A 12,662-nucleotide genomic window follows, 5' to 3' on the forward strand; every position below is an offset into this window, starting at 1 on the left:
AAATCCATCTGTATCTACTTTTCACTATGTATTATGTAAAAGAATGTTCACCACCTTGCTTCCCTGGAGTCCAGTGGTTAAAAGTCTGTGCTAGCAACGCAAGGGGCACCAGTTCAATCCCTGATCTAAGATCCTTGGAACTAAGATCCCACATGCCCCGTGGCATGGCCAAAAAAATAAAAATACCTAGTAATAAATCTAACCAAGGAGATGAAAGACCTGTACTCTGAAAACTATATGCCACTGGAGAAAGAAATTGAAAAGACACAAAGAAATGGATGTTCACCACATTAATCTAACAGCAAAAAACTACAAACAACCTAAGTGTTCATACCCAGCAACTGATTAAGTTGGGGAACCTCCATACAACAGCCTACGGTGTCCCTACTAAAAATAGGTAACACACATTGTTATTACCACATACAAGGCATTGTTTTAAGTGTCTCATATGCTTATATTTCATCTTGATTTACCTCTATTTTATAGATGAGGAAACTAAGGTAGAGAGAGGTGAAGTAACTTGTTGAGAGACTGTGCTATACTGGTTTTGAAGACGGAAGGGGCCTGGAACCAAGGAATATAGATGGCCTCTAGGAACCAGCCCTAATACCTTGACTTTTTAAAATTTTTAGGCCATGCCGCATGGCGTACGGGATCTTAGTTCCCCGACCAGGGACCAAACCTGTGCTCCCTGCAGTGGAAGTGTGGAGTCAACCACTGGACTGCCAGGGAAGCCCCAATACCTTGACTTTGTATTTTGGACTCCAGAAATAAAGAAATTTGTTGTTTTAAGCCATTCAAGTTTGTGACAACTTTTTATAGCACCAGTAAGAAACAGATACAACATAAGGGGTATTAAAATACATGGACAAGAGTTTCCAGAAGTGCTCTCACTAAGCTAAAATTCAAGGTACAGTCATCAATTTCTGATCTGAACAAAAGGTTCTGTATCATTTACAAACCCACTGTTGAGAGCAGTGCTAGGTCTACAAAAAATTGATAAACAGCTTAGTATAGGTGATTTCCTTTTTTCTGTATAGATTTTGGAAATTAGAAGAAATATATCACAACAGTATCAGTCCTATCAGAATACCTGTTTTTTTTTAAGATGGCAGCTTCAACAAACTAGAGTCTGAGTATCAAAATTTCACTTTAATGAAACAAGCTCCTCTTAGGAATCACCTGAAACTTATTTTTTTAAATAAATTTATTTTTGGCTGCATTGGGTCTTCATTGCTGCACACGGGCTTTCTCTAGTTGCGGTGAGCAGGGGCTACTCTTCGTAGCAGTGCGTGGGCTTCTCACTGCAGTGGCTTCTCTTGTTGAGGAGCACGGGCTCTAGGCACACGGGCTCAGTAGTTGTGGCACACGGGCTTATGTGCTCCGCAGCATGTGGGATCTTCCTGGACCAGGGCCCAAACCCGTGTCCCCTGCATTGGCAGGTGGATTCTTAACCAATGAGCCACCAGGGAAGTCCACTGAAACTCATTTTAAGAAGAAAACCTTTTTGTGTTAATACATATTCTACTTGAAATTCCTAAACTCAAAGGATCTAAAACAGGTACTCTAATGCCTTAGTGATATCACACTATTTACAAATATGAAGTTAATACAGTGAATGTGTTTCTACTCCCACTATAAAGTCATCAGATTAAAAAAAAAGTCTAATCAATCACATAAAGGAATATAAAACTATTTATTGACCACTGTTCACCAGTATTTACAATAAAGTAAACAATATACAGTTGAATAACATTCTGATTACTACAAAGTTATTGTTTTTCCTGGCTTCTGCTGAACCAGTAACCCAAAATACTGAGAAGACTGAGCCTACATGTAAGGAATGGGTTGGGGTAAAGTTTGAAAAAACATGCAGGTCAAGTTTAGATTAGAAAACTTTGTTCACTCATTGATTCCTGCAGATCCTAAACTGCCAACATCTCTAACCATCTGATTAGGTTTCCATTAACAAGTCTGAGACACTGCATGTATTACAGTCTTTCATTAAATACAGCACACGGATTTCAACTTCTTAGAGTGGTTTGCCAAAAGGAAGCTTTAAATGTCCATTTAACTAAGTCTTGCTTGGCTAATAAAAACATACCAGAATTTTTCTATTTTTTTCATTTGGGTTGACAGAGATAAAATTTTCCTTTCAGGAAGGTTTTACATATAAAACTGCATTTATATGATGGTAGATATGGATGCAGATTCTGATAGGGCTGCTTTAAAAAATTATCCAATTTAAATTGTTTAATTTGTCTCATTAATTACAAAATTATTTAATTTGAAAGGTTAAGACTTAAATTTTCAATTTAAGTTGAAGTGATTTCTTATATTGCTCAAAATGATAGAATCCCAGAAACATGGGCTCATCCATGGTTGTGAAAGGCTGTTTTTGTTTTGGTAAATGTGTTTAAACAATAACCAAAAAACCCCAAACCATTTACATATGTATTTTATGTATACACATACAGAAAACCCAGAATGGTCCTTAGGCATATATGAGTTAAATGCAAATTCTAAATTCTGATTGAGTAATGACTATGGAGATTTTCCCCAACATTTAGAAAAGCTGTTCTCTAATGCAGAGGAAATAATATACCATGGTATCAAATGTTCTTTTCTGCTAAAGGAAGCAACTACAGAAAGCTTTTATTTGTTCAAAGTAACCAGTGCTACAGATGCAAAAAAACCAAAAACAAAACCCCCAAAAAACCCCCCAAAACCCAACAACTTCCCCAATACTACTTCAAAACGAACATATCAAACTTGACTTTCATTAGAATGTAGTTATTTCTTCACACTAATAAATCAAAAAACCAAGAACCAGATTTTATATATATATATAAATATATATAAAAAGCAACGCAAACAATTATTGAGCTTCATCTTCTGGACAAGAATGCCAAGTTAGTCTCTCCTCATAAAAAGCAATTACAATTTGAGGACACTTCATATTTGCCTCTTTTGCCAGCACCAAGTCCGCCTCATCTGAATCTTTCCTGTTGTGAGGAAAAAAAATATTCAGTTAAAAAGTCTAAACTGTTTTTTGTCAATTGATAACCATTCACTTAAGGATCATAACTCAATCAAAAGGTATTGCTTCAGGGTTATGTGGTTACTTGTGGCTGTGTTCCAATAAAACTTAATTTTCCAAAACGGGCCACAGTTTGCCACTTGTTGCTTTAGCAAAGTAACTAGAATCATCCTTCTGGCAGATAATTACTCTCTACCTAATGATGGTCAACTATTTATAAAACCTAGGTAGATATGTTTTCTAAAAATTCTTACTGTAAAATATAACAGAAATTACCCACACACTTACCACTTCATGAGAAACATTAATTCTCCACTGCTGTCTGTGGCACCAATTATTCGCTCTGGGTCAAGACCTCTCGCAAAACCTCTTGGTTTATCAGCCTGTTTAAAAGAGGTTAAATGATTATTTACATAAATGTTCCCACACATTTTTTTCAGAGAGCAAACTAACAATGTTAACTTCCAATTTGTTTTCATGATATATAACTTTTAAATAAAAACCTTCTGATGGTGAAACAAATGACCAGAGCAAGAGCCCATATTTAGTACTAAAACACGTATTAATTTCCATGAAACTTACAAGCAGAAAAAACAAATCTGGATGTCTAAAATATTCTGAATCATAAATTAAGAAAACAGACAAAACTTTCTTCATTCAAAGACACCAAAAGGCAGGAAAAAAACCCCAATCTCTTTTTTTCTGGTAATTCTAAATCAATTAATAATTATAAATTCTTGAAAGTCAGTATTTCAAATTACTTCTAGGAATCGTCTAAATTACCCATGTTATTTTTTAAAGCACACAGAAACTATAAACAGCAAAGTAATAAAAACTTTAAAATGAGACTAATCAGTATTGTAATCAATCTGAATTACAGTAAACCTTATAAAATACTTAGTATAAATCAAAACTGTGGCCTGAGGGACTCCTGGGGATGCCCGAGACCTTCTGGAGTATCTGTTTATCTCTGCAAGATCTCCTCTTTTCATGTATCTGTGACTTTAGATTGTCTTTGCATATCTCCACCAAACAACATAGCACAGCAAATCGAATACAGGACTAATGCCTTATTAAGACAGACACTGACAAGATTTGCAAAAATGTAAAATGCCACTCTTCCCATTTAAAGTTATTTTTCATGAAAAGTTATGAATAACATGTAATAATCTTCGTCCTTCTTAACTGAATATACAAAACTGTATAAGTTTCTACTTTAATTTCTAATGCAGTTAGTACTGATAGTTATAATCCATATAAACAAGTTTTTTGGGATCCTCAATAATTTTCTAGAGTGTAAAGGGGACTTGAGACCAAAAAAGAGAAGTGCTTACACAACAAATCCTTTCTCCCCATGAGACTTTTTACATCATTATCTCGAGCTCTGGAGTCAGACTGCCTAGGTTATAATGATGACTCTAACCTTCACTCGCTGTGTGGCTTTGGGCAAGTTAACCTCTTTGTGATTCAGGTTCATTTTCTATAAAATACATACAATTAATACTATCTGTTTCATAGAAATTTTAAAGTATATGAAAAGCAAATTAAGTCATTTAGAACACTGCTTGGCACATTACGAGGGCTCAATACAGGATAACTATTGTTATTAAACAGTGCTTCTGTTGAGCATGTGGTTGACTTCCCATTTACTTACAACTGATTCTTAAGATTGTTACCTTTTTGCCTTGGCTGCTAAAGTGTTCAGAACCAAATTTGTAGCCCACCTCTGTTTCCCTTCTGTAAAAAATGAGGGTAATACCTATGATCTTGACAGAACTGTCATTAAGAGTTATTGGACTGGGACTTCCCTGGTGGCACAGTGGTTAAGAATGCACCTGCCGATGCAGGGGACACGGGTTTGAGCCCTGGGCCAGGAAGATCCCACATGCCTCAGAGCAACTAAGCCCGTGTGCCACAACTACTGAGCCTGTGCTCTAGAGCCTATGTGCCACAACTACTGAGCCTGCGCGCCTAGAGCCCGTGCTCCGCAACAAGAGAAGCCACCGCAATGAGAAGCCCACGCACTGCAATGAAGAGTAGTCCCCACTTGCCGCAACGAGAGAAAAGCCCGCATGCAGCAGCGAAGACCCAACACAGCCAAAAAAAAAAAAAAAAAAAAGTTAATGGACTGCGAAGTACTTAGCATCTAATTCAAATGATCAAATTTTATTTTTTTGCGATATGCGGGCCTCTCACTGTTGTGGCCTCTCCTGTTGCGGAGCACAGGCTCCGGACGCGCAGGCTCAGCGGCCACGGCTCACGTACCCAGCCGCTCCGCGGCATGTGGGATCTTCCCAGACCAGGGCACGAACCTGTGTCCCCTGCATCAGCAGGCGGACTCTCAACCACTGCGCCACCAGGGAAGCCCCAAATGATCAAATTTTAAATCCAAAGTCCTTATCAATAAATCTGTATCGTATGTTTAGTCCCCAAGCCTAGATATAATTTAGACCCAAGACCTTTTCCCAAATTGCCGTGTTAGGCCAAAAGGCAGGACAAGTATGTTTTAAAGTTGAGGGTAAAAGCAAGGATTTATGTAATTTGCTCAAAGCCACAAAGAAATCAACGAAGAAAAGATTGGCTCAAAATACACATGCAGTGAATGAACCAATTATCTCATTTTATGCTAATAAAAATTAATAAAAAAAATTATTATCCAAGATTATATACTTCAAAATCAAAGTACTGTTTGGCAATACAAGGATCATGTGCCAAAGTTTTAGTCACTACCACTCACTAATGATCTATAATCAAAATGTGCTATGTAGATTGTTTTCACTGTACTGTAAGGGATTTTCAATGATCAATTTTGTATTGTTTTTACTTAAGACAACTGGTCTAGATCAGAGGAAATCGTCTGATCTGAAGTCAAATTCCTCAATCTATCCAAAGTAACACTAGCACAATTTTAAGTGATGTAAGCACTTACTAGACATTTACACAATGTAGGGTAAACCATGCCTATCCTTTCTGTCCCAAATATTAAATATTTAACAAAGGGCTTTTAATGATATTTTTAAAGTACTTGAGTTTTAAAAAGCATTTAAAAAATCAAGTCATCCTTTTACAAAAAGCCTTTTTGCTGGCCAATGTTTTATACGTACAGCATCTCTTTTCTTCTTTGATTTGCTATCATCAGATTCACTGTCAGATAAAGATTTTCTTTTTGTTCCATCTTTTTCTTTACCAGCTTTTTGAGAATTAAGAAATGCTTCAATTAACTCTGGACAATCTAAATTTTCTTCGGGTTCCCAAGTATTGTCTGCACTGTGTTCAGTTAAAAAAAAAAAAAATTCATTCAATTAAACATGGTTCATCACCATCATCCATATCCATTTAATACATACCTGACAAAAAGTCCTCTGTACTGCAGATATTAATCATTTCCCCCCTCCCCTCACATTCTTTTGAGGAAATCTATACTTCCTTTTGTGTCTACTTTCACAGTTCGTACTAAGTGGGCAATGTTATTACCTCCAAGGTTAACTGAACCTGACTCTAGCAGAATAACTGGAACCAATATTTTTCCAAGTTATGCGGACAACTCACTTTAGAATTCCTCTGGAAGAGCCTTTAAAAAAGGTGGATTCCTGGTTCCCACCTCAAATTACTTTATCAGATTGTTCTTAGGGTTGAGGCCTCCAATACTGTGTTTTAAAACACAGCAATTCAGAGGCGCTCTCAAATGTGAGACAGTATTTTCAATTTCTGCTGGGTACTCAAATTGGGAAGTGATATAAAACAGGGGTTGGCAACTCAAAGTCAAATCCAGCCTTTTGTATGGCTGGCAAACTAAGACTGTTTTTTACATTTTTAATTGGTTGGGAAAAATTGTCACAATAAGAGTCATATGGAATTGAATTTTGGGGCCCATAAACAAAAGCATTATTAGAACACAGCCATGTTCATCTGTTTAACGTATTGCCTATTGCTGCTTTTGTACTACATTCTCAGAATTGAATAGCTGTGACAGAAGCCCACAAAGCCTAGATTATCTACTATGTGACTCTTATTAAAGTCTGCCAATCCCTGATATACGGCAGAGATGACCATTTCCATGTGTTTTTCAGAAGGGCTGGAAAGAAAATGAATATCAATTACCAAATGTGAAAGTAAGATCACCCTACACCACTAGTTACAAGATTGCTAACTTTGTGTGCTCTGATCCAGAAAGCCTTTACAGAACTAGACAGAATGAAATTAATCATTTTAGAGATGCTAGGAAAGATACTTTTAACCTCTGATTACAACTTGGTCTATTGATGCCCAGATTCTACTTCTTAGAGATTAAGATACAGTAAACCTAGTGTAGGACCTGAATTATGATGAGCACTTCTGTTTAATACCCACTAGTATACCTTACATAGCTTCACTATTTTTTAATGTCCTCTGTAGGAAAACCGTGTACATTAGGTATTCTTGGTAGTACAGTATCCAAAGACATTAAAAAGCAAACTGTACTCTATATTATATAAATCTGACTCTCCAAGGTAATCAACTAGACTCAAATCTGCTAGGTTACCACTGCAGGCAAAAGACATGGATGGCTCTTTTTAAACATACCTCAAACAAGATACCCTGGATTAAAGGTGCTTTTAAATTTAAAGAAACTTACAGAAAATGGATAAAAAGATCTTAGAATAAAAACAAATTTTAAATGTTACTTAAGTGCAGTTAAACATATAATAAAAGCACTGAGATGTCTTACTCTGTAAATCCCTTCCACTTCAGGAAATACTCCACCTTCCCATTCACTACACGTCGGTCCAGTACTTTTTCTACCACAAATTCTTCAGGTTCTGCCTCTTCGACTTTTTTACTTTTTCCATTCTGTTTCTTTCCCATTTTTTGCTAAAACAAAACAAGACAGATTTAAGAAATGTCCTTTTTTGATTTTTTTTAGTACATTTTAAAGGCTAGAGTACTTATATTACCGTTGCATTTGACACCTAAATTTCCACTTCTATATCCCAGAGCAGATACCTTCTGAAAAGGTAAAAGTTAACAGATAATAAAATAAAGGAATTCTTGATTCTGTGGGTTTAACTCAAAACTATCACCCACCACCCTTCAGTGAAATAATACAATCAAAAACATTCTTTGAAAGCACTGTTTTATCTTTTCCTGGTCTTATTTCTATGTAGTCTACAAGACCAATTTTAGTAGAGTTTTCACTCATTTTAACCACAGGACAGCAACAAACAACTATTAGAGAATGATACAAAGGAGAATAACTAGTAGTGACAGGTCTTATTAGTGAACCATAGACCCATTAAAACTACAGCCCCCAAACACTAAGACCCCCTTTCCCAATTGAAACACCGATGTTAAAAGCCTCGACAATTTAAGAGAAAAGATAACTGCAGAACAAAAACATGGTTCAGAACCCTGATATCAATTGCAGGGTCAACCAATGAGACCATAAATAGGTTAAAAAGGACAAGATCATTTCCCCATAATCTCTGTACATAATGTCACTGACCACTCGGAACAAACCTATAATGCTGTCACTTTAAGAGGCCAAAATGCTGGATCATTTTAATTATCTAATGTGAAAAAATCCTTTTCTTGGCTTCTCAAGAGAAAGACTCTAAAGTGGTAGCCAATGAAACTAACTTACAAGTTTTTAGGTTAGATTTTTTTTTTTTTTTGGTATAACACTCTTTGAGAGAAGCAGGAGACCAAGCTCAACAGAACAATAACTCGAAACAGATTTGTTATTGAAAATGGATAAACTTTCAAAAAAACCCAGAAATGGTTATTAAGAGACTAAGGGGGAAATCCCACATGTTATGTTCATCTTGGAATCATTTCACCTTAAAACAGGTGCTATTAAAAAAAAAAATTAATTGCTCAGTCACTAAAGTCATCCCTCCTAAAGCATGTAAGCAGAAAAATTAACAGCTATGCCTCAAGACTGCAAAGGACATTTAAAAATATGTAATCATTTAGAGGTGTACACACACATGTAAGAAATAAAAATTCTCTGAAACTTAAATAATGCAGCAAACACCTGATTTTGTTGGATACCATTCCCCATGTCGGGTCTTATAACTTTCATTAGTCAAGATACTTGGGTACTGCACCCAGTCAAATAGCCTTCTGCCTCCATACAGTACAAGGAAGGTAATGATGGTGGTAGTGGAAAGAGTGAAGAAAAACTGGTATAGACCAAAGCTTATCAGACACTGATCCTAAATGAAAAACAAAAAAAGTATGTCCATGAAACTAAGAGGCTAACAGAGTAAACAGGAAAACAAAAACAAACACAGAAAATGAAAGCTAAAAAAAATTTGGTCAAAGAAATAAAGTATTTACTACTATGGCACCCATAAACTAGTTTCAAATGCTCATCCTTTTCTTTTTAAAAGAAAATCCACCCACTTTCCCATTTAAATTACAGCACACATTATCTCACAACACTAACAAAATTATTTTAAAATGCAAAGTTAGGTAGATTCTGAAGACTATCAAACTGTATGCAAAGCAATTTAATTTTAATAGACGCATCTATTTGCTTTCTGTATCTATACTCATCCTCATAGTCTCAGGGACAGCTATTTCGTTTCCCATCCAATACTTCTGATACTGGTGATTGTAAAGCCAATTTAATTATCTACATTTTGGTTTACTGATTATGAAATTTGAAGGACAGTTCAATCCTGAGGAAGCACAGATTATGCTTTGTGCTTTTTCCATTGATGGCTTTGATGGGAATAAATTATGCCACCAGACAGGCTTTATATTTAAATGTTTCTCAGGATGTTTGACTTTGAGGTGCAATGTAATGATGAAACAAATTAAAAATCACCAACGTGCCCTTTATATTGCAAAACTCAAGGGGAGAATACACAAACCAAAACCATTTTGCTTTATTTAGATGTTTACACTCACCTTTATATACTTGCAATTGTTATTAACGCAATGTGTTAGAATTAAATACCGTGGGAACCATAACTTTGAATTTCGTGATTTTTATGTGAATATTCCAATGATTATGTTAAAACTCCAAAGTTGATATGGCTGAATACATACATGTCTACAGGTTTACAGAAGTTTTAATGAAGCCTAAGAATGCAAACTGTGGGTTTAAGAAAACTGCTGGAGAGAAAAAACTTAATTTCTCAAAAGATGCAGATCTAGTTTCCTCTTTCCTGGACGTATGTGTGATGTTTTTTCATGTCGTGTACTAAAAAAACCACACTGCAATGATTTAAATTTAAGACCCTTCTGTATTTTAGAATAAGCAAGTTTGAAATATGACAGTGACCAAAACAATTCGAAACATTCAATGACTTTTGTCTCCATCTAAGTGTACAAGGTAACCGTTCTTTAAACAGGGCAATGCTGAAAATACCTGCTTTCCCTAGAATTCAGTAGAGTGATTTTGAGAATAGTATGCCAATCAACAAGGGCTTTATTGCTTTGTCTGTGTATGCTTATAACATTCTTCCAGGTCACATAACTTTTGTATCTTTATTTCAAGATAAGAATACTTGGTAAAAATTTATTTCATGCTACTCTCCCAAGATTAGGTTTCCCTAAACGAATCAAGACACTATTAAACCAAGTCAATAAATATCTCAATGTAGTAATTTCCTTTTTGCTCCTAACTCTCCCCATAATAACAGTGGGGAGAGAAGGGCCTGGAAACTATTATATGGATATAAATTTCTCAACCACAGAGATGCAAAGTTATAATTTTTGAAGAAAGTTTGTGTTAGATCCTTAAATATTTTAGGTTGTCATTAACTTACCAATGTAGTTTTATTGGACGCCATTTTTTATTGCAGACTTGAAGAGCTATTACTAGAAAAATGCATGACAGTTAAAAAAGTTTGCAAGACACAAAAAAGTAGCTAAACATAAGCTTTGTTTGGATTCCAACCCCCACCTAGGTAACTCACGTTATCAAACATGTATACAAACCCACAGAGAAGCAGTTTTGAGATTCTGCACAAACTAGTGATACACACCTAAGAGTATATCAGTGTTGTAACCAAGTGTACCTAGATAACCTTACCGGGCACGTTAGTACCCGAGAAAGCTTTAGGTAAAAAATAGACAATTTTTTTTTCCCAATCCAAATCCCACTTATAACAGAATTTTTAAAAAAATGGCCAAATAGTTTGGTTCAAAATCAAACGACTGCCCGAACGATCACAATAACCAATTATTGTGAATTTCTCCTCTACACTTAACAGTCCAAAAAGTCGCCTATGTAATGTAATCCCAACCTGGTTTCTTCTTAGCAGCCTTCCCTTTCCAATCACTAGTTAAAAAATTAAAGGAAAAACACACCGAGATGTTCCAGTCCCATTTCGTGCCACTTTTGAAACCAAATCACTTCTTTTCTGCACTTTCATCCGCTCCCCTCAAGCCCCTGCCCCACTCGGCTTAACAAGGCCTTAGCGCCCGGCCCCCGCCCCGCCCCCTCCCCCCCTCGGGAGCGCGGGCCTCGTGGTCAGCGCATCCGCGGGGAGAAACAAAGGCCGCGGCGCGGGGGCTCAAGGGCACTGCGCCACGGGGCCCGCGCCTCCCCCGACCAGGCGGCGGCCACGTAACGGAGCGCCCGCCGCAGCCTCCGGACATCGGGCCGCGCGGATACGGGAGAATGCACCGCCCTCCTTGGAGGCCCAAGTCGCCGACCGAGGCCGGGAGGGGAAGGAGAGCCCCTCTTCTTGATCCGGGATGGGGGAGGGGAGAAAGAAATGCGCTTTGTCTAGAAATAAGGCAGTTGTCGCCATAGCTTTCAACCTTGGGGAGGAGTCTCGTCCCCTAAACCAACTACAGACGCCGGCCCAGCGCCAGGCCCGCCGCGGGGTCTCTGTTGGCTTCTCCTTTCCTTCCCACCAGCTCCTGATTCAGGGTCGGGCGGGGAAGGGATGGGAAGCGGGGGAACTGGGGGCCTCTGGGGCGCATATGGTATCTTAAGCAACACCACCGAGTGAAAGCTAGAGAAAAAGAAAGACACCGACTTCACCGCCTCCGAGCTGCTCCGGGTCCCCGGTCTGCACCGTCTCCGGCCCTGCGCGCCTCAAGCTCCAGCCACATCCGAAGGGGAGGGGGCTGGGGAGCTGCGCGCGGGGCCGCCGCCGGGGGGAGGGGAAGGTGGCACCGCCCACGCCCGGCGGCCGCGAGGGGCGGGGTGGGCGCGCGCCGCGCAGTGCCCGCCGGGAGCCCGAGCCCGGGAGGGAGAGGGGGAGGGGGCGGCGACGGTGGCGCTTACCGTTCGTGGCGTGGCGCCTGGTGGTCCCCGGAGGGAGGGGAGGGAGAGGGAAGGTTGGGGGTGTTGAGGGCCGTGACCGAAGTCTCGGCGGAGGTTTTTTTCTGCTTTGCAGCAGTAGTGGCTGGCGCCAAAACAGGACTCCGCCCACTTCCTTGCCCCTGAGGTTGGGTGCCTTCGAACGCTGGGGGTAGGTGGGGGGGGGGGAAATCGGGAAATAAAAACGAGCGCCCCTTTCGACTACCCGCGAGGTCGACCCCGAAAGCGTTGGACAGGGTTGGGTTCGTGGAGCGTGAAGTGTAATTTTTTGACTAGAAGTCGCTTCGGGTGTTTCCGGAAGGGGCCGAGTCGGTCCTCCGCGCAGAGGAGGAAGGGTGGGAGAGGGAAAAGGCAGTA

The 12,662-nt window shown here is 38.9% G+C and overlaps 1 protein-coding gene across 2 annotated transcripts; it reads right to left on the bottom strand.

The window, feature by feature from the left end:
* Nucleotides 1-1,677: 1,677 nt before the first annotated feature.
* Nucleotides 1,678-12,139, bottom strand: CBX3 (chromobox 3). 2 transcript variants are annotated; one of them, XM_022584822.3, is made up of 6 exons: nucleotides 12,019-12,139; nucleotides 10,798-10,849; nucleotides 7,749-7,891; nucleotides 6,145-6,307; nucleotides 3,329-3,423; nucleotides 1,678-3,005 (listed from the first exon to the last, which is right to left on the bottom strand). In XM_022584822.3, exons 2-6 carry the CDS (start codon nucleotides 10,819-10,821, stop codon nucleotides 2,879-2,881), a joined length of 552 nt encoding a protein of 183 aa, XP_022440530.1. In that variant the 5' UTR covers nucleotides 10,822-10,849; nucleotides 12,019-12,139; the 3' UTR covers nucleotides 1,678-2,878. The 2 variants fall into 2 exon arrangements, with proteins under 2 accessions (XP_022440530.1, XP_089773721.1); XM_089917595.1 differs by lacking the exons at nucleotides 10,798-10,849; nucleotides 12,019-12,139 and adding an exon at nucleotides 7,975-10,771.
* Nucleotides 12,140-12,662: the final 523 nt, after the last annotated feature.

This window comes from Delphinapterus leucas, chromosome 9, assembly GCF_059928025.1.
Source record: "Delphinapterus leucas isolate spDelLeu-1000000601 "Yukka" chromosome 9, BTC_Dleu_Yukka2, whole genome shotgun sequence".
In the NCBI taxonomy this organism is placed as follows: Eukaryota; Metazoa; Chordata; class Mammalia; order Artiodactyla; family Monodontidae; genus Delphinapterus; species Delphinapterus leucas.

What these genes read in the sequence shown, in the direction of transcription:
- CBX3 (XM_022584822.3), bottom strand. Translation starts at nt 10,821, where the DNA reads ATGGCGTCCAATAAAACTACATTG. An exon ending in CGTCCAATAAAACTACATTG is followed by an intron (nt 7,892 to 10,797) that starts GTAAGTTAATGA and finishes GTTTTGTTTTAG; the next exon opens with CAAAAAATGGGAAAGAAACA. An exon ending in TTAATGTTTCTCATGAAGTG is followed by an intron (nt 3,006 to 3,328) that starts GTAAGTGTGTGG and finishes TCCTCACAACAG; the next exon opens with GAAAGATTCAGATGAGGCGG.